At 61.8% G+C, this 26,127-nt stretch overlaps 2 protein-coding genes across 2 annotated transcripts in view; both read left to right on the forward strand.

The window, feature by feature from the left end:
* Positions 1-385: 385 nt before the first annotated feature.
* KISS1R (KISS1 receptor) lies at positions 386-5,154 on the forward strand. The gene is made up of 5 exons (XM_056112985.1): positions 386-644; positions 1,852-1,976; positions 3,704-3,839; positions 4,107-4,339; positions 4,702-5,154. Exons 1-5 carry the CDS (start codon positions 386-388, stop codon positions 5,152-5,154), a joined length of 1,206 nt encoding a protein of 401 aa, XP_055968960.1.
* Positions 5,155-12,851: 7,697 nt separating this feature from the next.
* The window catches only part of ARID3A (AT-rich interaction domain 3A), a 36,498-nt gene continuing 23,222 nt past the window's right edge, over positions 12,852-26,127 (forward strand). Inside the window, exons 1-3 of the mRNA XM_056112882.1 lie at positions 12,852-12,996; positions 16,416-17,047; positions 18,421-18,718. Of these exons, the coding sequence (XP_055968857.1) occupies positions 16,656-17,047; positions 18,421-18,718 (690 nt within the window). The 5' untranslated portion in view covers positions 12,852-12,996; positions 16,416-16,655. The remainder of the gene's footprint in view (positions 12,997-16,415; positions 17,048-18,420; positions 18,719-26,127) is intronic.

Below are 26,127 nucleotides of genomic sequence, written 5' to 3' on the forward strand. Positions count from 1 at the left end.
CCCCTGGCAGGGCTCAGGGGACCCTATGGGATGCTGGGAATCGAACCCAGGTCGGCTGCGTGCAAGGCAAATGCCCTACCCGCTGTGCTACTGCTCCAGCCCTTCCACAGCCTTTCTTAAGGGCCACCTGCCCTTCCCCTGCTGTGCCCGCAGCCCCTCCTCACTCTGCAGCACCCCCCCCCACACACACACACACACCCCGCTGACCTCGCAGGAGGAAGGGAGGATTACAAAGTGGCTCTGGAGGTGCAGCAAATGGATGAAGCTGGAACTGGAGCTGCAGGGGAGGGAGCGTGAGGGGGGGGGTGTAGACGCACAGGGGTATAAATGCTACAGCCAGTGCAGTGCCTTCAGCAGAGGGACACAGCGCCTGTGAAGAGGGACCATGGGAATCCTGGAGGGCGGCTGGGAGGAAGAGAGCCTGGAAATCATGAGTGCTCTGGCCACGTCTGGGCTTAACGCGTCCTGGGGGGCGCTAACCAATGCCTCCGTGGGCCCGGGCCCCGTGCCGCGGTCGCTGGATGCCTGGCTGGTCCCCCTGTTCTTCGCAGCGCTGATGATCGTGGGATTGACAGGGAATTCGTTGGTCATTCTGGTCATTTGTCGCCAGAAGCAGATGCGCACGGTCACCAACTTTTATATCGGTGAGTAGGGGCAAAGGGGTTCCACTGACCCCCGTCTGCAGCAGGAGGGGTCTCTCTCTCTGGGCCTTCCTCAGACTGGAGCTCACTAACTCTGATTGAAGCTTTTTTTTTTTTTTTGGCTTTTTGGGTCACACTCGGCGATGCTCAAGGCTGACTCCTGGCTCTGCATTCAGGAATCACCCCTGGTGGTGTTCGGGGGACCATATGGGATGCTGGGAATCGAACCCTGGTCAGCCGCGAACAAGGCAAACGCCCTACCTCCTGTGATACTATTGCTCCAGCCCCTGATTGGTGCATTTCTTTCTTTTTTCTTTTTTTTTTCTTTTTTTGCTTTTTGGGTCACACCCGGCGATGCTCAGGGGTTACTCCTGGCTCATGCACTCAGGAAATGATCCTGGCGGTGCTCAGGGGACCATATGGGGTGCTGGGAATCGAACCTGTGTGGGCCATGTTGGCTGCATGCAAGGCAAACGCCTTACCCGCTGTGCTGCCACTCCAGCCCCTGGTGCATTTCTTGAAGGCAGGAGAGGATCAAAGGGAAATTGGGGAGTAGGTGCATGGAGACCCTCCTCACCCCCCAGGAAGATATCCAATGGACGTTAAAGCAACAGGATGTCTGATGAAAAAAGAGGAATGGGGGGAGGTCTCCCTGACCTTGGGACCTTTGCCACAGAGGCTCAGTTCCAATATTTGAGCAGTGGGATGTCCCAGCCAGCGCCAAGTGGCCTTTGTTTTTTTTCTTGTTTTTGTGGAAGAGCCACATCCGGCAGTGCTCAGGACTTGCTCCTGACTCTGTGCTCAGGCATCACTCCTGGCAGTGTATTGGGGACCTTATGGGGTATCAGGGATTGAACTCAGGTTGGCTGGGTTCAAAGCAAGGCCCCCCAACCCCCGCTGTCCTATCGCTCTGGCCCAGCTTTTTCTGGGTGGTGGACGAGTGTAGGTGAGAAAAAAGGGGCTCAAAGGGGTGGAGGTCTTTGACGGTCTCTGATGCCCGGGATAGGAGTTTTGAAATGCACAAGGAGAGCCCAGTAGGCGCCCCAACTTTCCTGCTCCGTGATGTAGGGGGAACTTCTCCGGGATGCGTCTTACTCGGGCTAAGGGGAAGGACGCCGGGGTTGGTGAGCTTTGGCCGCTGAGAATCCTGAGCACCTGCGCCCATGCCCAGCACCTCCCCAGCGCCCCCGTGCGTTCCTCACCCCTACAGCCAACCTGGCGGCCACAGACGTGATGTTCCTTCTGTGTTGTGTGCCCTTTACGGCGCTGCTGTACTTGCTTCCTGCCTGGGTGCTGGGCGACTTCATGTGCAAATTCGTCAACTACATCCAGCAGGTGTGTGGGCGGGGCCTGGGCTAGGGCGGGGCCTGAGCTGGCTGGGGCGGGGCCTGGGCTGGGCTAGGGAGGAACCTGGGCTGGGGAGGTGGGGTCTGGGCTGGGGCGGGGCCTGGGCTGGGGGGTGGGGTCTAGGCTGGGTGGGGCGGGGCCTGGGGGCGGGTGGGGTGGGACCTAGGCTGGGTGGGGTGGGGCCTAGGCTGGGTGGGGCGGGCCTGAGCTGGGACGGTGGAACCTGGGCTGGGGAGGGGCCTGGGCTGGGGCGGGGCCTAGGCTGAGCTGGGGCGGGGCCTGGGTAGAGGAGGAGAGACCCGTGCTGGGGCGGGGCCTAGGCTGGACTGGGGCGGGGCCTGGGCTGGGGAGGTGGGGCCTGGGCTGGGGAGGGGCCTAGGCTGGGCTGGGGCGGGGCCTGCGCTGGGGAGGTGGGGCCTGGGCTGGGGCGGGGCCTAGGCTAAGCTGGGGCGAGCCTGGGCAGAGGAGGCGAGGCCTGTGCTGGGGCGGGGCCTGGGCAGGGGAGGTGAAGCCTGTGCTGGGGCGGGGCCTAGGCTGGGCTGGGGCGGGGCCTGGGCTGGGGAGGTGGGGTCTGGGCTGGGGCGGGGCCTAGGCTGAGCTGGGGCGGGGCCTGGGCAGAGGAGGCGAGGCCTGTGCTGGGGCAGGGCCTAGACTGGGGAGGTGGGGCCTGGGCTGGGGCGTGGCCTAGACTGAGTGGGGCGGGGCCTGGGGCGGGTGGGGCGGGGCCTGGGTGGGTGGGGCGGGGCCTGGACTTGGGCAGGGCCTAGGCTGGGTAGGGCGGGGTTGGGCCGGAGAGGAACCTGGGCTGGGAAGGTGGGGTCTGTGCTGGGGGCAGAGTCAGGGACAGCATTACAAGAGAGACCGGAACTAAGGGGAGTCCTGGTCTGGACTGAGTCTGAGCGCAAGAGGGCAGGACCTTAGGGTGAGAAGAAGGGGATGAGGTCGTAGGATGTTTATGGGGGGAATCCGCAGTGGAGCACCGAGGAGGGTTTAGGGGCGATGCGTATTGGAGCAGAGCAGAGCCAGGGGCTCCTGGGACTAGGTTTAGCGCGCTGTGGGCGGGTCTTGGTTATGGGCGGGTCTAAGAGGGTCCCGGATCAATAAGGGGGGAGGTCTGGGACCAAAAGCTATATGCGGGCCCTGAGGGCCGAAGACCAGGCCAGAATCTGGGCTTGCAGAGGATGCGGTAGACCCTGGATGGGGCGCGGGCAGAACGGGTGCCCGCCCTAGACGTGGGCGCGCTCTAGGGGAATGGCGTCTGCGCGGGAAGATCTACGCGGGGCTGGACTCTTGATGTGGCAGGGTCAGTTGCACCAAAGGCAGAGGTCAGGCGTCATGCGGACCCTGGGTGAGAGGGTGCGCGTTGGGGACCAGTGGAAGGTGCCTGGGATTGGCGGGGTGCAGGGCAAGGATAAAGTTGGGGGACAAATGGGAATCAGGTTCAGGTCCGGGGGAAATTTGGGGAGATAGTCACAGGGCGAGTGGTCTGCATCCTAGGACTTCTTTCCTGCGCCCTCCGTGTTCCGAGGATGGTTTCTCTTTTCCTGGGACTCCTCACTCTCCTTAACCATTCTGGGTTTCCGCTCTCATCCTGCCTCTTCATTTTGGTCCCTGGAGACCCTCCCCGGGTGGATGCAGTGCGGGGACACCCCCCTCAGGGTGGGCACGGACAGGGCAGGTCCCTGGCCTCGCGGGGAGCCCCACGCCCCTTCCAGGTCTCCGTGCAGGCCACGTGTGCCACCTTGACCGCCATGAGCGTGGACCGCTGGTACGTGACCGTGTTCCCTCTGCGCGCCCTGCACCGCCGCACACCCCGCCTGGCTCTCTCTGTCAGTCTCGGCATCTGGGTGGGTGAGTACTGAGCAGGGTTGTTTTTTCTTTGAGGGTGGGGGGTATGGGTAGAGGGATCATCCTTTCCTTGGCGCGGTGGGGGGACACCTTTGGGCTTAGAGCATCTGGGAAACGGGGATACTGAGTACCACCTACCTGGAGCGCACGGCCCCCAGGGGGCGCTCAAGGCACGCTGCCCCAGGAGGGACCTTGCAAGACCCAGCACCCCGCACCCCTGCGCCCCTCCACCCACCCCGGCCGACGTGTTCAGCCCGGCGTGTGGGGCAGGCTCGGCGGCCCTGTCTGCGCCGGTGCTCGCCCTGCACCGTCTGTCTTCCGGACCGCTCACCTACTGCAGCGAGGTCTTCCCCAGCCGCGCCCTGGAGCGCGCCTTTGCCGCCTACAACCTGCTGGCGCTCTACCTGCTGCCGCTGGCCGCCACCTGCGTCTGCTACGGCGCGATGCTGCGCCACCTGGGCCGCGCCGCCGCGCGCCCCGCGCCTGGCGACAGCGCCCTGCAGGTGCGCGCCTGGAAATGGGTCGCGCGCCCTGGAGGGGTAGGGGTGGGGGTGTTGGTGGAGGCTGTGGGTGCAGCTGCACAAAACGGGGATCGGAGGGGCTTGGAGTGATGATAGCACAGCGGGGAGGGCGTTTGCCTTGCACGCGGCCGACCCGGGAACGGGTCCCAGCATCCCACATGGTCCCCAAGCATCGCCAGGGGTAATTCCTGAGTGCAGAGCCAGGAGTAACCCCTGTGCATTGCCGGGTGTGACCCAAAAAGCAAAAAGAAAAAAAGAGAGAAAAAAACGGGGATCAGAGGCGGGGGGTGGTCGCCTCCGGCTGGCTCTTAGCGTCTGCTTCTAGCCCCCTCTTCGTCCCCCAGGGGCAGCTGCTGGCCGAGCGTGCCGGCTTGGTGCGCGCCAAGGTCTCCCGGCTGGTGGCGGCGGTGGTGCTGCTCTTCGCCGCCTGCTGGGGCCCGATCCAGCTGTTCCTGGTGATGCAGGCGCTGGGCCCCGCGGGCGCCTGGCACCCGCGCAGCTACTCGGCTTATGCCCTCAAGATCTGGGCGCATTGCATGTCCTACAGCAACTCGGCGCTCAACCCGCTGCTCTACGCCTTCCTGGGTGCCAACTTCCGCCGGGCCCTGCGCCGCGTCTGCCCCTGCGCCCCGCGACGCCTTCGCGCCTCCGACCCCGCAGCCCCCCGCGCGGAGATGCACCGTTTGGCCGTTGCTGGAGCCCGGGCACGGGGCACCGCGGGCTGTGTGTGCAGAGAAAGCCTGCAGACCCTCTCTGAGCCTGCTACCCCCCAGGGAAGGAAAATTGAGACCCTGTAGGATTGGGGACACCCCCGACCCCTCAATCAACTCCTGCTGATCTCTTTAGCTTTGTCCCTTTTGGTCACCAGACGTGGTTCCCTGTCCCCTTGTGCTGTCTTTTGCTTTCCTTCCTGAGGACGGTTTTTACCCTGCCTGTCCCCTGACATTGGGTTGTGGAGTCTGGTCCTTTCTGGAACATTCCAGAAGGCACTAGAAATGGTTGTCTCTTGCTGCCTGGCGGTGGACTGTAAGGTCCGCCCTTTCTTACAGCTATCAAAACGTGATCCTGGGGCTGGAGCAATAGCACAGTGGGGAGGGCGTTTGCCTTGCATGCAGCCGACCCAGGTTCGATTCCCAGCATCCCATATGGTCCCCTGAGCACCGTCAGGAGTGATTCCTGAGTGCAGAGCTGGGAGTAATCCCTGTGCATCTCCTGGTGTGACCCAAAAAAGCAAACAAACAAACAAACAAACAAAAAAACCAACAAAACGTGATCCTAGGGGTTTTTTCCACTCTGGAGAGGTGCATGTTCTCTTGAACACCTTTCTCTCCCTTTCAGCTCTCCTAAGTTTATTTTGTTCAATAAAAACTATCTTGCTTTGCCCCAAAACAAAGAAAAACTCTATCTTGCTTCACACACAAGTAATAATAATAATAACAGCACTGTATATAGCACATTGTAAGACTTGTTGTTACTGTGTTTGGCATATTGAATATGTCACGGGTAGCTTGCCAGGCTTTGCCATGAGGGCGAGATACTCTCGGTAGCTTGCCGGGCTCTCCAAGAGGGGCAGAGGAATTGAATCCGGGTTGGCCCAGCCAGCCACGTGCAAGCCAAACGCCCTATTGCTGTGTTATCGCTCCAGCCCTATAATCACGGTCATGGTCACGGTCCTCCTATTATTCATCGATTTGCTCGAGCAGGCCCAGTAACATCTCCATCGTGAGATTTGTTGTTGCTGTGTTTGGCATATCGAATACATCATGGGGAGCTTGCCAGGCTCTGCTGTGCGGGCGAGAGACTCTCGGTAGCTTGCCGGGCTCTCCGAGAGGGGCGGAGGAATCGAACTCAGGTGGGCCATGTTGGCTGCGTGCAAGGCAAACGCCCTACTGCTGTGCTATCACTGCAGCCCCAGCCCTATAATAATAATAATAATAATAGTAATAATAAGGGCTGGAGAGATAACACAGCAGGTAAGGCATTTGCCTTGCATGTATGCATCAAACCCAGGTTCAATTCCCAGCATCCCATATGGTCCCCTGAGCACTGCTAGGAGTAATTCCTGAGTGCTGAGCCAGGAGTAACCCCTGAGCATTGCCGGGTGTGACCCAAAAAGTAATAATTAATAATAATAATAAGGCATTTGCCTTGTGTGCAGCCAGACCAGCCAAGCTGGGTTTGATTCTTCCACCCATTTTGAAGAGCCCAGCAAGCTACCAAGAGTATCTCGCCTGCACGGCAGAGCCTGGCAAGCTACCCATGACATATTTGATATGCCAAACAGAGTAACAAGTGTCACAATGGAGATGTTACTGGGCCTGCTCGAGCAAATCGATGAACAACGGGAGGACAGTGCTATAATAAAAATAATAATGAACTGAAATGATGGTACAGTGGGGAGGGCACTTGCCTTACACAGGGCTGACCTAAATTCGGTCCCCAGAGTCCCCGAGGATTCCCCCGAGCACTGCCAGGAGTGATTCCTGAGCTCAGAACCAGGAAGAAAGCCCTGCTCCTCCAGGCAGTCCTGCTGGACACACACTCCACTCCACTGCTTGACCCAAAGGGGTCTTGCTCTTGGGGACTTCCTGCTTACCTGCACCCCAGCTCTGACCTTCTGCAGTACCTACCTGCCAAATACCTGTCTGACTTATCTCCAGTGTCACCTCAGGCCAAACACAGTATTTTTTTTTTTAATTTTTTATTAGTGAGACACCACGAGGTACAGTTGTAGACTTACAAATTTTTGTGCTTGGGTTTCAATTATACAGTGATCAAATACCCATCCCTCCACCAGTGCCCATTTCCCACCACCACGGGTCCCAGTATCCCTCCCACCCCCCATCCCCCCGCCCCATCCCACCCTGCCTCTGTGACAGGGCATTCCCTTTTGTTCTCTCTCTCTTATTGGGTGTGGTGGAGGCCAAACACAGTATTGGGGGAAATGAATCACACTGGGTGTGCTAGGATTTAAGAGATTAAGTGTGGTGGTGAGGGGAGGGGACGGAGGACACAAAGGCACTTGCTGGGGTGGAGCAATAGCACAGCGGCGAGTACGCTTGCCTTGAATGCAGCAGACCCAGGTTCGATACCCCTGAACCCCTGTGAGGAGCCAGCCATGAGCAAAGAGCCTGGAATAAGTCCTGAGAATGGCCGGATGTGGCTCCCTCCCCCCAAAAAGGAACAATGTAAGGGAATAACATGTTCAAAGGCAGGAACTGGCATGAAAGTATAGCGGGTAGACACTTGCCTTGCATGCAACCGCAACCGATCCAGATTCAAACCCTGACACCCTGTAGGGTAACTTCCGCCCCACTAGGAGTGATTCCTGCTAGGGGCTGGGAAATACCAATACAAGATTTCAGCACAGCGGTAGGGTGTTCGCTTTACAAGCGGCCAACATGGCCCACCAGAGTTCGATTCCTCCGCCCCTCTCGGAGAGCCCGGCAAGCTACCGAGAGTATTCGATATGCCAGACACAGTAACAACAAAGTCTCCAATGGAGACGTTACTGGGCCCGCTCGAGCAAATCGATGATCAACGGGAGGGCCTTTACCTTTTACCTTTTAAAATTCAGATAGATGAGGAATATCCGTACTATATATATTCAAAGATCGGCTCATTTTTTGGTTTTGGTTTTGTGAGACACCTAGTGATGCTGGGTTTTTTTTCTGGTTTTGTACTCAGGGATCATATGAGATGCTGCGGATCGAACCCATGCTGCGGACAGTACCTCTTGCTGTACTATCACTCTGATCCTCCGGAGACATACATGTTCAATTGAACACACAATAACAGAACAGGGAGCATTTTACCTAGTGAGCACAGCCAGGTGTGGCCCCAAAGCCCCCCCCAAAAAATGCCCAGCCGGGCATTCTAGAGAAAGGGCAGCTCAGATAGAGAAGGGAGGACCAAATAAAGGGTGTTTGGAGGATCCTCCCAGGAGGGGAGATGCGTGTCGAAAGTAGACTATGGACTGAACATGTTTGCCACTCAGTGCCTCTTTTGCAGACCACAACACCCAAAAGGAGAGAGAGAACACAGGGGATTGCCCTGCCACAGAGGCAGGGGGGGATGGGGGGGGTGGGGGTGGGAGGGATATTATCCATGGTGGTGGAAAATGGGCACTGGTGGAGGGATGGGTATCTGATCATTGTATAATCGAAACCCAAGCACAAAAAATTGTAAATCTACAACTGTACCTCATGGTGTTTCACTAATTAAAAAACAAAAAACAACAGAACCTACACCTCAAATGTAGGTTTTTAGGAGAGACAGCGTCACCTAGTGGCCTACCACTGGAACAGCAGCAGCTTTGGTGGCGCCCCGCTGAGACCACGCCCCCCACGTGACCCGGCCTTCTCACGCTCCGCCCCTAGTGCAGGTCCACAGTTGTACACCAGGTGGCGCGCGCGCCACACGGCTGGTCCTTAGTACCCAGATGGGTCCCTAGCACCCAAGAGAGCTGGGCCCAGCCTAGATAGATCCCTAGCGGAATAGAATGTTTCTCACTTTCTCACTTTTTTCTTTTTTTTTTGCTTTTTGGGTCACACCCAGCGATGCTCAGAGGTTACTCCTGGCTCTGCACTCAGGATTTACTCCTGGCGGTGCTTAGGGGACCATATGGGATAGAACCCAGGCTGGCTACGTGCAAGGCAAACACCCTACCCGCTGTACTCTCTCCGGCCCCTGTTCCTCACCTTTTAAGTGGTCCACCGAGACGCGCGATCTTCAGCGCTTTTGTCTCCGGGCCCCTTCTTTTATTTTTTGCTTTTTGGGGTCACATCCAGCGATGCTCAGGGGTTACTCCTGGCTCTGCACTCAGGAATTCTCCTGGCGGTGCTTGGGGGACCAAATGGGATTCTGGGGATTGAATCTGGGTCGGCTGCTTACAAGGCAAACACCCTACCCGCTGTACTATCACTCCAGTCCTCTGGGCCCCTCCAATGCCAAACATTCAAAATTATGTTTGAACTTTGGCATCAAAGATAACAACTTCAAGTTATTTGGTACTAGGTTTCTGATTTTGAGGCTGTGCTTGAGATTACAGCTGGTAAGACGCTTGTCTTGCACGCGGATATCCCGGGTTTATTTCTGGCACCAACATAGGGTCCCTTGGGGAGGATACTAGAGCACAGAGCCAGGAATGGTCCCTGCGCACCACCAAGTGTGGCCTTTTTCCCACCAACCCCTTCCCCCCAAATAAGTTGCACACCTCCGTAAACAAAAGATAGGAGGGGTCAGAGGGATAGTACAGCAGGTAGGGTGCTTGCCTGCACACAGGTTCTATCCCGGGCACCCTAGAGGGTTCCCTGAGCACTTCCAGGAGTGATCCTGAGCCCAGAGTCAGGAGTCTGCCCTGAGTACCCCTGGGTGTGGCAAAAACAAACAAACAAACAACAATAAAAGGAAAGATGGTAACTTAAGGATATTGTCACAGTTGTGGCTCATTGGAGCAACGAGACTGCAGGGTCCTGGGGGACAGGTATAAGGTGGTGCTGTCGGGTTTCCCAAGGGACGAGCCCCCTGTTCATCCTGCTACATTTGGAGCAACTCCGGGCTCTGTGCTCACGCTCAGGGTGCCCCGGATCAAATAAATCTTGGTCGGCAGCAAAGGCCTTAGTAGCCTAACCCCCCACCACCCCCCACCCGCCCGCCCGCAGCCTCTGAAAACCGGGCAGGAAAGGGAGGTGGGGGAGGGGCAGGAATGTTTTATTGAGAATCTACTAGGGGCCAAGCCCTGCCTCAGGGCTGGGACCCAGCAGGTAAGTAAACACAGCTGTTTCAAAACAGAGGCACCTCCAGGGAGATAAATCATTGCAGACGTGAGGGACTGAGTGGATGCCTGAGGCTGGAGGGGAAGGGAGCATTGGGCCAGAGAGGCAGAACGATTGAGGTTGGTCTGGGAGAGGTCCAAATTCTCGCAGTGGCCAGCCAAGATGGCTTGGAGTCCCTCTCTTGCACATTTCTCAGTCTTTTTGTTTGTTTTTGTCTGGGGGGGGGGGCTGATGCACAGGGGTTACTCCTGGCTCTGCACTCAGGAATTACTCCTGGTGGGGCTCAGATGACCATCGGGCTGCCAGGGATCGAACCCTGAGTTGGCCCCGCGCAAAGCCAGGGGCCTTCCTGTTGTACTGTAGCTTCAATCCCTGTTAGATTTTTTTTTTTTTTTTTGCTTTTTGGGTCACACCTGGCGTTGCACAGGGGTTACTCCTGGCTCTGCACTCAGGAATCACTCCTGGCAGTGTTCGGGGGACCGAATGGGATGCTGGGAATTGAACCCGGGTCTGCCGCGTGCAAGGAAAATGCCCTCCCCGCTGTTCTATGGCTCCAGACCCTATTTTGTTCTGTTTTCGCTCTTTGCTCAGAGAACCATGTGGTACTGGAGTTCAAGCCTGGGTCTTCTGTATGCAAAGTCTGAGCTGAGTCCACTGGGCTATCTTCCTGGCCCCCATTCCCCAACTGGAAAAGCAGAGACCAGAGAAGGGAGGTAGGCTAACCTATTGTCACACAGTCTCCGCCTTCCATCCTCCAGGCTAAAAGAATAAGACCCCCCAGAGTGATAGTACTGTGGGGAGGGCGCTTTCCTTGCACATGACAGACTTGGGTTTGATCTCCAGCACCTCCTATGGCATCCCATAGGGTCCCCTGAGCACCACCAGGAGTGATCCCTGAATGCAGAGCCAGGAGTAACCCCTGAGCATCACCAGGTATGGCCCCCAAACAAAATAAAAGCAAAAAGCCCCCACAAAACCCCAAAACAACAGGAAGTGCTGTGGTAGGGGCTGGAGCTAGTACAGTCTCTATCGTAGTTCCCTTTCCCTCAGCAATCCGGCCCTTCCGCACAGCCCAGGAGGGTCCTGAAGGTACCCAGGAAATTCCTGACATCCCCCGCCCGAGGGCCACTTTCTCCGTGGCCACTTTCTCCCTGCCCCCCCCAGGACCACTTTCTCTGGTTTTCTTATAGAACCAACTGCCTGGGGCTGGATAGTGCTTCGACCCTATTGGTCGCCTAAGCAATGCCAGGGTTAATCTCTGAACATCACCAGGAGTGCACCCCCCCTGAAAAAAAAAATCTACCATCCAATCGCCAAGAATAGCTGGGAGCCCCTCCCCCCCCCCAAAAAAAAACATAGAGGAAAAAGTAAAGGACTGGAGGAGGGAATGAATGAAACACGGATCCGTTTTACAGAGGGCAAAACTGAGGCATAGTGACCTCTAACAGTTCCTCCCCCCCACACACACACACACACCCGCCCGTCACTTGGTCTCTAAGCGACCCCCTCCGGGCAGGTAGGGAGCTGGCCATGAGGTTGAACTGCCCCATGTGGAGGCTCCGGGCCGCCTGACTGCCCTTAACAGGTAGTTCCCCCACCCTGCCTGGGGCTGGAGGTGAGGTCCCCGAGGGGGGTGGGCAGGTCTGAGAACGCGGTAGGTTGCGGGGCCCCACACAGGCACCCCCCACCCCGGGTTTGGAACTCCCCCAGAAGGAGGGAGCCGCCCCGAAATCGAGGGCGGGGCAGGAAAGTCGCCGAGAGATTGCAGCACATGGACCCCCTGCAGAAGTGTGTGTGTGTGTGTGTGTGTGTGTGTCTGTGTGTGTGTGTGTGTGTGTGTGTCTGTGGGTGTGTTGGGGCGGGGGATTGTATCGGTGGTCCTGACGTCCAGGTGCTCCTTTAACTGAAACCTGGTAAGTTTCTGGGGTGGGGGGGTCCTCACGATTCCAGGGGTCCGACCGAGCCCCCCTCCCCAGCTGGGTCCAGCTCGGGAGGTTGGGGGTGGGGGGGGCTCCGTTTCCCGCCCTCGGAAACGCGGGCGAGGGGGGCGCGCCGTTCCCGGACGGACCCCCAGTCTGGGTGCCCCGAAGTGGGGGGTGACAGTGTGGGGTGGTGGTGGGGGGGGTGGGCTAGGTAGGGCGAGGGTCGCAGGGCTCCACGGCGATCACACGCCGGCCCCCACCCCCAACGCGCCCGCCTCTGTCCGGGTCCCGCGGCGCCACGCCCCGTCCCGCCCCGCACCCCGGGCCCGGCCGCTCCGTCCACCCACCCGCGGGCTCGGCGATCCCCACTTTACCCACGCGCAAAGCGAGGCCCCGCCAGGGAGGGCCCGGCGACTCCCGCCTAAGGGGCAGGGGCGAAACTCCCAGTCCCGAGGGCCCCCCCCCCCAGCCTCAGTGCTCGGTAAGACGCAGGGGGGGTGGGCTCCAAAGTCGGGGCGGGGGGGCTTCCAGGGCCTGGATCCCCGCCCGGACTCGGTCCCCTTCCACTGGGGCGGGCAAGCCCGGCCCCCTCCCCCCAGCCCCGCCTCCCGCGCCCCTGTGCGCCCCAGCCCGCGGCGCGCACTTTGCCCACGGTCCCTGCCCGCGGGGGGCGTGGCTTCCCGCCGCGCTCTCTCCCCCCCCCCCCCCCACGGCCTTTTTATTATTTATTATCCCTTAAAGGGGCCGCGCCGCCCGCGTCCGGCCTCCCGCCCCCCGCGCCCCGCGCGCGCTCCGTCGACCTCTCCAGCACCCCCGGGCCGGGCGGCGCGTCGGGCCCCCGAGCGCGGGGGGCGAAGGGGCGTCCGGCGAGGAGGAGTGGGGGGGGGCTGGCGTCGACCCCTCCCCGCGTCCCGGGCCCCGGCGCTGAATCACCGGCGAGGTATTTGCATCCCAGAGCGACTTGTCACCCGGTGATTTGTCTGCGGGGCGGCGAGCGCGCGGGGCCGGGGGAGGGGAGGGGCGGGGAGACTTTTACCAATCGGGTCGGATGGGGGTGTAGACGCGGCCTCGGCGGGAGGCTCGGTGAGTCGGCGCGTCGCGCAAACCCGGCGGCGGCCCGGGGGAGGCAGCGGCGCGCGGCGGCGGCGGCGGCGGGCAGGGCCGGACCCCGGCGCGGGGCGTGCGCCCCCCGAGCGCGCTGCGCGCGGTGAGGCCCCCGGGGGTGGGGCTGGCGCTATGAAAACCGCGCTTGGTGGGGAGCCAGTGCGAGGGGGGTCTCCCCAAAGTTGGGGGGCGTGCGGGGCCAAGGAGGAGACCCCCGGACTTTGGGGGGGCCGGGGAGGAGAGGGTGGTCCTGGCTGGTGGGTCTGCCCCTTGCGCGCCCGGCCGCCGGCGCCTGGCACGGGGGCGATCGGGGGTCGCGCTCCCGCCCCCGCCACCCGCCTGCTCCCCCAGCGGAAGGAAACGGGCTCCGGGCGAGCGCCGGGCCCCTCGCTGGAGTTTTTTTTCTCGGTCCCCCCCGGGATCGGGGTGTTTTCTCCGAGCTCCGGGAGGAGTTGGAGCCCCGGGCGGGGACGGCAGGTCCCCCGCGACCCTCCGGCGCCCGGGCGCTGTTTGCGTTTCATTTGTACCGAAGAGCGTCGGGCGCGCTCGGGCAGAAAGGGGTGCCCGGGGAGGGGGGACCCGGGATCGCGCCCCTGGGGGTCCTCTGGCAGGCGAGGGGGATGGGGTGCGTGTCCTCCGGGGATCCCCGGGAAAGCCCCCCCCCGCGCCCCGCCTCACCCCGGTTCTCAGGGGCCCCCCAGACACAAAAGCGAGCGCCAGGAAGCGGCGCGGCGCGGGCCCCATTTGTCAATTCCAACGTTCCGCTCCGACCCCGGGGCGCGTTGGTCAACGCGCTTCCGTTTTCGGGCGCCCAGGCCCGAGGGGTTCCCCGCCCCACACCCGCACCCCGCGCCCCACACCCCCCCGCCTCCCCCCCCCCCCCATGCAAATCGGCCGCTTTCCAAGAAGTCTTTGAAATCCGGAATAGGGTGGTGTGGTTCTTTTTTTTTTTTTTTTCCCTTTTTCTTTTCCTTTTCTCATCTTATTTATTCCGAGTTTCTTGGCTCATTTCCTCCGGGCCGCCCCCCTCCCCAGCCTGCTGCTCCCCCCTCCCCCCCCCCCCCCGGAATGAGGGGCCCCTTCGCCACCGCCGCCCGGTGCGCGCTTGCACAACTCTTTAAATAACTGTGTTTTGCAAGGCCCGGCGGAGCGGGCGAGCTCCCTCCGGGAAGGGGGGCAGAGGGTGTGGCCGCGGCCCCTCCGCACACAGCCCCCTCCCCCCCGCCAGCTCCCTGCGACCACCCACCGCCCCCCCCACCCCATCATTGCCCCCTCGCTCGGATCCCCCCCTTCCCGCTGTCATAAAGTGGGGGTAGGGGCCAGGGACAAAGGGCCTAGGGGGTGGGAGGGCGCTGGAGAGAGTGGAAGCCGCCAGGGTGGGTTAATGGGGGTGGGGGGGGACCTCGGGGGTTCCCACCTGCCTCTTCCGGCAGCCCCGACCTGGTGGCCGGGCCCAGCAGCCCCTCCCCCACGCGCCTGGGAAAGGGTCTTTAAACCGCGGAGTTGTGCGTGCACGCGCGCGTGTGCGCGCTTTGGTTCGTGCGCGTGTGTGTGTGTGTGTGTGTGGGGGGGGAAGACACGTCCAGGGGGCGTGGCTTCCTCTGGTCTCTTCCTTCTGCCCCCAAAAGGGGGGGGCGTTGCCCGGAGCATTTCCGTGGGGGGGGGGGGACCTTTTGAAGTTGTCAAAGGTGGGGGAGGGGCCGCCGGGCTTCCACCCAGGGGTGAAAAATGTCCCTTCAGCACTTCTTGGGGCTGCTGGAGGGAGCCCCCCCCTCCCAGTATGTCCCTGGGGTGGGGGGTTAGGAACTGCCTCCGAGCTCTGGGCCTCCTCACTGGGGGGAGTGTGACTTTGTGCTTTGCGTCCTTTTGTGGAAGTTCCTGGGGCTCTTTGGGGACCCCTTGCCGCCAGCTGTTACCACCATCCCCCCCCATCCCCCCAATGCCCTTCTGCTGGTTGCCCTAGGTTTGTGGGTGGGGGTGCCTGGGTAGAGGGGACCCCATGATTGGGGAAGGGGGTTCTGATCTCAGACACCTCTACTAACACCCCCCACTGGAGTTGCAGGGTTGAGTCCCCTGTATGAAGCACCCACAGCTTGACTTAGGCTGGTGAGGTCTGCGTCCGGGCGGCCCCTGGTCCTTGTGTCCCCCTGCTGGACCATGTGGAGTGTCACCGCAGGACTTGTCCGGTTCTGCCCGGGCTGTTTTATTGGCGGCCTGGCGGATGGATGGGGGAGTGGCCGGGTCTGGGTGGGGGGGGGCTGGGGCTGGCCCAGGAATGCCAAGTTCTGGGGTGATGCTGGCCACAGCCCTTCTCACCCCCCACGGGCAGGGCATGGGCTGGGACGTGAGTCCTTACGCTTCTGAGAAGCTGTGGTGACCCTGCTGATGGTGGGGTGTGCCGTGGGGGCGACCCCTACATCCCAAGATACTCGGGGTGTCTGCGAGCTAGTTTCCTCGCCTCCAAAAGGGGGGACTAGTGGGACCACGGAGCCGTAGGACGGGCCAGAGGGGACTTGCCTAGCACGCGGCCAACCCGGGTTCAATCCCTGGCATCCCATAGCATCCCCGAGCCCTGCCAGGAGTGAGTGATTCCCGACTCAGCCCTGAGCACTGCTTTGTGTGGGGGGGGTCCCCCAAAAATAATAAAGGGAGGGAACATGCCCTCCCTGGCACCCAGGAGGCGTCCCAGCACAGCCAGCTGGCCTGTGACAGAGGACACGTATGACCCCGTCTTGGCAAAGGGCAGTGCGGGGGCCCGGAGCAGAAGTGAAGCTTTGGGGGGAGCCCAGGGGAGAGACTGTGGCCCCCTCGGAGCCCCGCTTAGATCTGGACCACCTGACCCACACAGTGAGCAGTGGCCGGAACTCAGAGGTGGAACCCAGAACCCTCCAGGTTCTGAGTTCTGCCTGCCCATGGGCCTATCCTGGGCCTGGACCACTCACCTCCCACTTCCTGTGCTTATGAAGCAATAATCCAGGGAGGGATGGTGGGTGGACCCACCCGTGGGTCTCTGGCTCTGACCCGCCCGGAACCCCTGGGAGTCGGTGGTGGGGTAACCCTGCTCCCCAGCTCCCTGGGCTGGCAGATGGGGGTCAGCATGGCCCTCTGCCTCCAGGAAGGCCTCCAGGTTTGCATCCTGGGGTGGAGGGATTTTCTCGGAGACCCGAGGTGGGTGGGTGGTTCGGGGTCCCTAGAGGGGGGTGGGGGAGGGCGCCCACTCTGACGATCTCTCCGGCACCCCCTCCCCCTCCCCAGGTTTCTGCAAACACGTGAGCCGAGCTGGACGCCCAGAGTCCAGCCTAAGAAGACGCTGCTGCCCGCGGCTGGAATGCCCCACCAGCCTTCCGCCTGAGCCCAGCGGCTGCTGCCCACTCGCCCCTCGCCACCCTGCACTGCCCCGGCTCCCCCGCGGCCCCCACGCTGCAGTGCGGCCGGGCCCCGTCCCCGCAGGGGCCGCCCGCCCCTGGTACCCGGGGCGGCCCGGCCCGCCGGGCCATGAAGCTGCAGGCGGTGATGGAGACGCTCCTGCAACGGCAGCAGCGGGCGCGCCAGGAGCTGGAGGCCCGGCAGCCCCCCGAGCCCCCCGCCAACGCCGCCGCCGCGCCCCCGCCGGCCCCCCGCGCCCGGCCGCCCCCGGAGGAGGACCGGGATGCGGACACTGCGCGGATGCAGCGCGCGCAGATGGCCGCGCTGGCCGCGATGCGCGCGGCCGCCGCGGGCCTGGGCCACGCGGCCGGGGCCAGCAGCTCCGAGGAGGACGAGGCGGCGGCGGCCAGCGGCGAGGCCGGGGCCGCGTCCCCCAGCGCGGACACCGCCGAGGGCCCGGGCCCGGGCGGCGAAGGGGACCAGGACGAGCACTCGGAGAACGAGGCCTCCGAGGATGAGCTGTGAGTGCGGGTTGGGGGCGGGCGGAGGGGGGGGTTTGGGGGTCCCACGTGCAGCTTCCCTGGAACCAGGTACCTGGCCTCCCACCCGGCCCTTAGAACATCCTGTGCTGTTTGTTTAGTTTTTGCTTTTTGGGTCCCACCTGGCGATGCACAGGGGTTACTCGTGGCTCTGCACTCAGGAATCACTCCTGGCGTGCTCTGGGGACCCCATGGGATGCTGGGGATCGAACCCGGGTCGGCCGCGTGCAAGGCAAATGCCCTCCCCGCTGTGCTATTGCTCCAGCCCCTCTTTATTTTTTATTTATTTATTTTTGCTTTTTGAGTCACACCCGGCAATGCGCAGGGGTTACTCCTGGCTCTGCACTCAGGAATTACCCCTGGCGGTGCTCATGGGACCACCTGGGATGCTGGGGATCGAACCCGGGTCGGCCGCGTGCAAGGCAAATGCCCTCCCCGCTGTGCTATTGCTCCAGCCCCTCTTTAGAATATTCTAGATGTTCTAGCTGGGGTCAGCAGTGTCCCAACCATGCACCGACCCTTGGCTCACCCCGACTTTGGGCTTGTCACTTTCTCTTCCTCCTGAGGGGGCTGGAGGGACCCTCTGGGGTGCGGGGGATGGAACCCGGATGGTCTGCATGCATGGCCAGCACCCCCCAAGGTTGCCGCCAACCCTTGGTTCACCCCAACTTTGTTTTTCTTTTGTTTGTTTTTTTTTTTTTTGCTTTTTGGGTCACCTGGCGATGCTCAGGGGTTACTCCTGGCTCTGCACTCAGGAATGACTCCTGGGGTGCTCAGGGGACCATATGGGATGCTGGGAATCGAACCCGGGTTGGCCACGTGCAAGGCAGACGCCCTACCCGCTGTGTTATCGCTCTAGTCCCTGACCCCAATTTTGGGTTTTTCACTTTCTGTCCCATGAATTGGCAAAAACTGGCCCTGGGGCTGGAGCCTGAGCCTTGAGCATCCGCACAGCGGGGCGGAGAACGGGGGGTTCCCTCTCCAGCACCCCACAGGGTCCCCCAAGCCCCGCCACGAGTGATCCTGGAGCCCAGAGCCAGGAGTCAGCCCTGAGCACTGTGGGGTATGGGCCTGAAGCAAACAAAATTGGCCCCTGGGGCCCCTTGGGTCCTGCTCTCTTCAAGGCAGATGAGAGTGGGGTGCAGCGGGGGGACCCCTGCCCAGCTGGGGGCCGTCAGCATCGCCAGGTGTTGCTCAGGAGGAAGGCAGATGACCCGGGGGTGCGGGGAGGGGGGTCTGACTGGGGTTTAGCCCCCGGACCCCCGGGAATAGGCTGGGAGCAGGGCCAGCAAGGACAGGGGACAGGGGGGCTTCTACAGCCATGACCCCTCACCTTTTTGGCCCCCCCCCAACAGAAAGCCGAAGTGGGAGGAAGAAGAGGAGGAAGAGCTGGAGGAGGAGGAGGAGGAAGAAGAGGAGGAGTACGAGGAAGACGACGAGGAAGGGCTGGGCCCCCCCGGCCCCGCCGCCCTGTTCCCCCGCAAGGCCCAGCCGCCCCCCACCTTCCGCAGTGGCGGGGATGGACCCCGGGCGCTGGGTGGCCAGGACCGCGCCGGGGCTGGGCCGGCCGCGGTCGGGGGCGCCGCCCACGTGTTCCCCCCAATGCAGCCGCCTGACCACGGGGACTGGACCTACGAGGAGCAGTTCAAACAGGTGGGCACCGTCCCCGCCCCCACCCCCCTCCGGGGTCCCCTTTCCAGTGGGGATGTTGCAGGGGGGTCTCACGAGGGTAGCGGGGGTTCGGCGGACCCCGCCTGGGGTCCTGGTTTGGAGTTCTTGCTAGTTTGTGTTTTGGGGTGACACCCAGGAATGCCCAGGGGTAGTAACTCCTGACTCTGTACTGACCCTGATGGGGGGGCTGGAGGGACCCTCTGGGTGCTGGCGACGGAACCGGGTCGGCCGCCCTCCCTCCCTCCCAGTGGGTGGGGGGTGTGGGGAGGTGTGAGGTGGGGTGGCCCTGCCCTCCTGGGTCCTGGGGGGCGGGGAGGAAGCAGCCAGCAGCTCTTTGGGGCCAGAGGAAACGGCCAGGCAGGGGGTGGCTTTGAAGTCCCTGGCGCGGGCCAGGCCAGATGGGAACCAGATGGCGAGAGACTGCCCAGGCCTGGCTCACATTCCAGCCTGCGGCCAGCTGGGCCCTGCTGACCTCCGGGAGCGGCCAGCGGGAACTGGGCCTCAGCCAGGCTACAGTGTGTGTGTGTGGGGGGGGCCGCCCTGGACCCAGGTCTGGGCTTGTGGGGGACCCAGAACCCAGACTCCTGCTCATTCCGGCCCCTTCCCCCATAGACGCTCAGCTGGGGGACTTTATTTATTTTTTTTTTGCTTTTTGGGTCACACCCGGCGATGCTCAAGGGTTACTCCTGGCTCTGCACTCAGGAATGACTCCTGGCAGTGCTCGGGGGACCATATGGGATGCTGGGAATCGAACCCGGGTCAGCCGTGTGGAAGTCAAGTGCCCTACCCGCTGTGCTGTGGCTCCAGCCCAAGGTCCATTTCTTTTTCTTTGCTTTTTGGGTCACACCCAGGGATGCACAGGGGTTACTCCTGGCTCTGTGCTCAGGAATTACCCCTGGCAGTGCTCAGGGGACCCTGTGGGATGCTGGGAATCGAACCCGGGTCGGCCACGTGCAAGGCAAACGCCCTACCTGCTGTGCTATCGCTCCAGCCCCAGCTGTGGGGACTTTTTGGGGGGCCACACCTGGTGATGCTCAGGGTGTAAGGGACCCGGAGGGTTCCATCCCCAGGGTGGCCATGTGCAGGGCCAGCCCCTCCCCGCTGTGCTGTCTCTTGAGTTTGGGCAGTGTGCTGGTCCTGAGCTGGGCTCAGCCTCAAGGCCAAGTTGAGGCCTTGGGTGGGGCGAGGCCGCTCCCCTCCTCCTGCTTGGCCCCTGGCTGGCATTGGCAGGTGACCAACTGGGAGGCCACCGCCCTAGGCAGGTTCCACGGGCCTACTCTGCCTCAGTTTCCCTGCGTCTTTCCTCAAGCAGCTGAGGACCGGGTATCCTGGTGCCCGTCTCTGTGGGTTTTCCTGGGGTTCAAGTTACTCCTTGGACCCCCCCCAGGCCAGAAGGAGGATAGAGAGAGACCCAAGCCCAGGGGCCTCAGGACCCTACCCTGCAGCCTGCCCCAGGGTCTGACGGGCAATGTCTGGGTGGCACCTGGGGACCATGGGGGAAACGGAGGCTGGGACCCCCAAGTGGGACCAGTGTGCACTTGAGTGGTCAGTGGAAATTGTCTGTGGCCAGGCTGCTGGGGATGTGAGCACTGGCCATGTCCCAGAGGAGATGGTGCTCGGCCGTAGAAGGGGGATGTGCAAAGGCCCTGTGGCAGGCAGCTGCGCTGACCCCCAGGGTGAAGGTGGGACAGGCTGCTGGATATGGGGGCGGGGGCAGGCCTGGCCTGTTGGGCTGGTGTGCAGGGGGGCCGGCGCCAGCTGTGTTGACTTGGGGTGGCCCCACCCCTTCCTGGCACGTGGCTGCCGGGCCGGCAGCGGCGTCCACTTGGACCGGTGCCACCTCTTCCTCTGGGTCCTGGCAGGGTTTGGGGATGATCTCCACCCCCGAAGCTTGGATAGCTGTGGGTGGCCGCCGTCTGCCCACCTGGGGAAGCTTTGCCTGGGGGACCTGACTTGGGACTTGGGGGTCCCCTGAGCCTCCAAGGTCACAGGCACAGCCTGGTGACTGGGGGCGAGGGGTTTCCTTGGAGACAGACACTTGGATTGGCCTTTTGGAAGGTTTGGTTTGTGCTCAGGGCTCACTCCTGGCTCTGCTCAGGGGTCAGTTCTGTTAGGTTTCGGGGGATCTTGTGGGGGGCCAGGGACGAACTCAGGTCGGCTGCGTGCAAGGCCGGGAGCTTTTCCCGCCGGACTATCACCCTGGCCAAGTCATGTTATTTTATGTATTTATGTATTTATTTTTCTTTTAGGGTGGGGTGACACCCGGCAATGCACAGGGGTTACTCCTGGCTTTGCACTCAGGAATGACTCCTGGCGGTGCTCGGGGGACCATATGGGATGCTGGGAATCGAACCCGGGTCGGCCGCGTGCAAGGCAAACGCCCTCCCCGCTGTGCTATCGCTCCAGCCACTATGTATTCATTTTTGGCTTTTTGGGTTACAACCTGGCAATGCTCACGGGTTACTCCTGGCTCTGTGCTCAGGAATTCCTCCTGGTGGCAGCTCAGGGGACCATATGGGATGGCGGGGATCGAACCCAGGTCGGTTGAGCGCAAGGCAAGTGTCCTCCCCGCTGGACTATCACTCCGGCCCCCGAGTTGCGTTACTGACTTGGCGGTTATGTGACTCAGAATCCCTTTCCCTCTAGTGTGCTCACGTGGGGTTCCGAGTTCAAATGCAGGCCGACAGTAGACATCTGTTCTAGTTCTAGAACATTCCAGGCCCTGCCACAGAAGCCCCATCCGTCCCTACCCGCAGCTCCTGCTCCCTCCCCCCAGCCCCAGACACCCACTTCCTGTCTGTGCAGGGGCCTGTTCTGGATGGTTCCAGCCCTGCAGAGGCGGTGGGAGGGGTTAGAACTCTCTCCCTGAGCATCCTGGGTGCATGCGTGGGTCAGGGGTCATCCACACGAACGTTCGATCCCTGGCATCCCCCAGGGTCTCCCAAGCCCCGCCAGGAGTGACCCCTGAGCACAGAGGGGAAACTGAGGCACGGGGAAGGCAAGTGTCCTTGCTGAGACCCATCCTGGGTGGCACCTGCAGCCGTGATTGCAGGGCAGAGAGAGGACAGCCTGCCTAGCACGCAGCTGACCCGGGCTTGAACTCATGTGGTTCCCCGAATGTGACCAGGAATAGTTCTGAGCACTGTCAGGTGGGGCCCCAAATAAACAAAAAGGAAGTGGGCCCAGGGCCAGTGGGAGTCCTGGTTCCCGCAGAGGGCTGCTGTCTGGGATTTGGGGAGGTGCACCCCGGGTTTTGGAGTCCTTATCTGCAATGGTGGGGCCTCTTTCCTCAAGCTACAGGGTCTCTGGGAGATGGGTCCTGCCCAGCACCCAGCCCCGGCCCCCATGGGCACCTCCCAAAGCCTAGAGGTTTGTTGGACCCTAAAACACACGCTGTCCCATCCCTTCGGTACGGTTTTTGCTTTTTTGATTTCTTAGGTTTTCTTTTTTTTTTTTCTTTTTGGCTTTTTGGGTCACACCCGGCGATGCTCAGGATAGTTACTCCTGGCTCTGCACTCAGGAATTACTCCCGGCAGTGCTCAGGGGACCTTATGAGATGCCGGGGATCGAACCCGGGTCGGCCGCGTGCAAGGCAAACGCCCTCCCCGCTGTGCTATCGCTCTGGCCCCTAGGTTTTCTTTTATGGTGCCACACCTGGCGGGTGCTCAGGGCTGACTCCTGGTAGGGCACGGGGGGCCCTTCGGGCTACTGGGGGTCGGACCTCTTCGGCCATGTGCAAGGCCAGGGCTGTCCCCGCTGTCCTATTGCTTGGTCTCCTCATTTAAAGTCTTTTTTTTTTTTTCTTTTTGGGTGACACCCGGCGATGCTTAGAGTTACTCCTGGCTCTGTGCTCAGGGACCACTCCTGGCGGGTGCTTGGGGGACCCTATGGGATACCAGGGATCGAACCCGGGTCTGCTCCGTGCAGGACAAATGCCTTACTCGCTGGCCTATCACTCCGGTCCCCTTATTTAGATCCTTTACTTCAGGACACAGAGGTATTTTATTGGGGGAGGGGGCTCACCAGTAGTGTCAGGGGGTCCCAACCACTTCCATGTCCAGTATGCGGGCCCAGAGATTCTGGGGGTTCACTGGGTCTGCCCCAGACAGTGCCAAGGGCCAGCGGACAGGTCTGTGTTAAGAGGTTGGGGATCAAACTCGGGCGTCACAAGTATTAAACTCCGGCCCTTTCTTGGGGGGCTTGGGGGAGCCACACCCGGCGGTGCTCAAGGCCGACTCCTGTCTCTACGCTTAGGGGTCGCTTCCGGCGGGGCTCGGGTGCCGGGGAGCGAACCTGAAGTCACCCTGCGCACCTCCCTGGGCGCCCCTCGAAGCCCATTTTTGATCGTCGTGTAACTCGGGGGTGCTCCTGAGAGAGAGAACTCAGGAACGAGACCTCGACCGCCCCGTTTCCCCGAAGCTCAGAGCACTCAGGGGTCGCTTCTGGGCTCTGCTGGTCACTGTGTCTTGCCCAGGCCCCAGGGTCCCTGTGTTCATAGTCCTGTAGTGCCGACCCCTGAGTCGGCCTACGCTTCCCTGGCATACCAGGATCACAGGGACCCTGTGTCATGCTGTGGACCCCCTCCCCGCCCTCCTGTGACCTAGAGCCAGAGACAAAGACCCTCCCGACCCCAAGGGCTGGCAAAGACTGGCTGGGCAGTAGGAGGGGCCTGGAAGCTGAGGTTTTGTGGGGCGTGGAGGAGTTCGCCAGCTGCCCACGAGGGTCAGGTGCAGCGGTTGGCGTGGAGGATCGGGGTTTGGAACTGGGACCCGTGTGCCCGGCAGGGCTGGAGGCCAGTCCCGGGCCCTGGACCCAGCCCGCCAGAGACCTGGAAGTCAGGCTCTGGGTCTGCGTCCAGCGTGCCCGAGACGGAATGTTTGTCCAGCGGGTTGGGTGCCAGGACTGTGGGGCTGGCGGGGGGAGGGGGTGGCCGGGAGCCCGGGGCTGTGTGTCTGGGGGCGGGGTGCTGGGGAGCCCCCGGGGGCCTCCTCCCCGCCGGGGCTGTTCCTGCCTCATCAAAGTCGCTGTGGCTGCTGGCACGCGGCCAGCCCGCCCCGGGGAGGGCGCCCGCCGGCCCGCCAGCCCCTGGCATCGTGCCCCCAACCCGTGCCAGCCCTGGGAACCGCGTTGACTCAGCCGGAAGCACCTTATCTAGCCCTCGCCCGGTCACCGCCGTGGGGTCACCGCCGCCGTGGCCCGGCCCCACGCCCCAGCCCAGTGGCCGCTGCCAAGCGGCCGGGCCCGCCCCACGCTTTCTAATAACACACGCGCGGCCGCTGCTGGGCGCGGTGCCGGCGGGCCGGGCGGGCCGCTGCTGACGTGGGCGGGAGTGGGGGGGGCAGGAGGCAGGCCCGGCCCCACGTGTGTCCCCGGCCTGCCCTGGGCGCTGTGGCCTGTGGGCGCCCGCTGAGGCGAGCCGTCCTCCCCTGCCTCCCATCCTCAGGGGCGTCCCTGGTCTCGGCTGTCGGGGGGCTGGGGGGGCTGCACCCCAGTGTCCTGCCCCGGGCCCCGGGTGTAGCTCTGTGGGTGAGTGTGAGTGATGAGAGTGTGTGTGTGTGACGTACGGGTGTGGTGGAGGTGCGTGTCTGCTGGCATGTTGGTAGTGTGTGATGCGTGCAGCTGGGAGTGTGTGCATAGGGCGCGTGCGTGTGTGTGTGTGTATTCTGTGTGTATTGCTGTGTGATATGGTGTGTACATGTGTGTATGTGTATATGTGTTAGTGTGGGTATGTGTGTTAGTGTGTGTTAGCATATGAGTTTATGTGTGTGTTAGTGTGTATGTGTCAGTGTGTGTGTGGGTGTGTTAGTGTGGGTATGTGTGTTAGTGTGTGTCAGCGTATGAGTTTATGTATGTTAGTATGTTTGTGTGTCAGTGTGTGTGGGTGTGTTAGTGTGGGTATGTGTATTAGTGTGTGTCAGTGTATGAGTTCATGTGTGTGTTAGTGTGTATGTGTGTTTGTGTGTGGGTGTGTTAGTGTGGGTATATGTGTTAGTGTGTGTCAGCGTATGAGTTTATGTATGTTAGTGTGTATGTGTGTCAGTGTGTGTGTGGGTGTATTAGTGTGGGTATGTGTATTAGTGTGTGTCAGTGTATGAGTTCATGTGTATATTAGTGTGTATGTGTGTTAGTATGTGTGTTTGTGTGTTAGTGTGGGAATGTGTGTTAGTGTGTGTCAGCGTATGACTTCACATGTGTGTTAGTGTGTATGTGTGTGTATGTGTGTGAATGTGTATTGATGTGTTTATATGTTGGGCTGGAGCGATAGCACAGCGGTAGGGCGTTTGCCTTGCGTGCAGCCGGCCCGGCCGAGCCGGGTTCAATTCCTCCGCCCCTCTGGGAGAGCCCGGCAAGCTACCGAGAGAGTATCGCCTGCACGGCAAAGCCTGGCAAACTACCCATGACGTATTCGACATGCCAAACACAGTAACAACAAGTCTCAAAATGGAGACGTTACTGGGCCCGCTCGAGCAAATCGACGAACAATGGGAGGACAGTGTTTGTTTGTTTGTGTTTGTGTGTGTGTATGTGTGTGTGTCAGGGCTGGTGGACTCCTGGTCTGCATGTGACCATTCCGTGTGTGCCCCCCATCTCCCTGCCCCCTGAGGCCTGGGGCGCTGCAGTCCTGACCCGTCACTGTCATCCTGTGCTTCTGGGTCGGCTTCTCCCCTCGGCTGTGTCATGCGCTGTGTTGCTGTCTGAGCCTTGGGGCCACATGGTCCTCCTTGGGGTTCCTTCCCTTTTCATGTGACCCCCATGAGCTGGAGTGGGGCGGGGGACCCCAGCAGGGCAGGGCTCACTCTGTACCTCGGTTTCCCCACTGGACCTCTAAGTCTAAGTCTCCCACCTCTGGGCCCCCATGTGACCCCCAGGACCCCTACTTGCCACCATGGCTGCCCTGCCAGGCCCAAGCGCTGGGGTGCTGGGGGGGTGGGCACGCGCGGGGGCGGGGTGCAGACCGCCCCTTCTGCGTGCGCCCTGCTCCCAGCGACCAGAGGACAATCGGGGGTCACGGGGTTAAATGGTGAGTGACGGGTCCATTGAAGGCACAGGAGGCTGGCTCGTGGCATCTCGGGGTCAGGGCTGGGCGGGGGTCTCTGGGGCCCTGGAGAGGGGCGGGGGGAGCGAGGAGGCGTGGGGGGCCTCAGTCACGAGGACCCAGATGAGAGCGAAGATCCCGCGGTCTGGGCGGGGCACGCTCGGGGGACAGGGCACGGCTGAGTCCCGGGGTCAGTCCCGCCCGGTCCCCTGACCACTGCCGAGAGAGACCCCCAAGTCCTGAGATACCCGTGGGTGTAGCCCCCAGATTGAACACAAACAACAGTAGGGGCTGGAGAGAGCACAGTGGGGAGGGCGCCGGCCTTGCAGGCAGCTGCCTGGATTCCATCCCGGCA

This window comes from Sorex fumeus, unplaced genomic scaffold (assembly GCF_029834395.1).
Source record: "Sorex fumeus unplaced genomic scaffold, SorFum_2.1 ptg000019l, whole genome shotgun sequence".
Taxonomy (NCBI): domain Eukaryota; kingdom Metazoa; phylum Chordata; class Mammalia; order Eulipotyphla; family Soricidae; genus Sorex; species Sorex fumeus.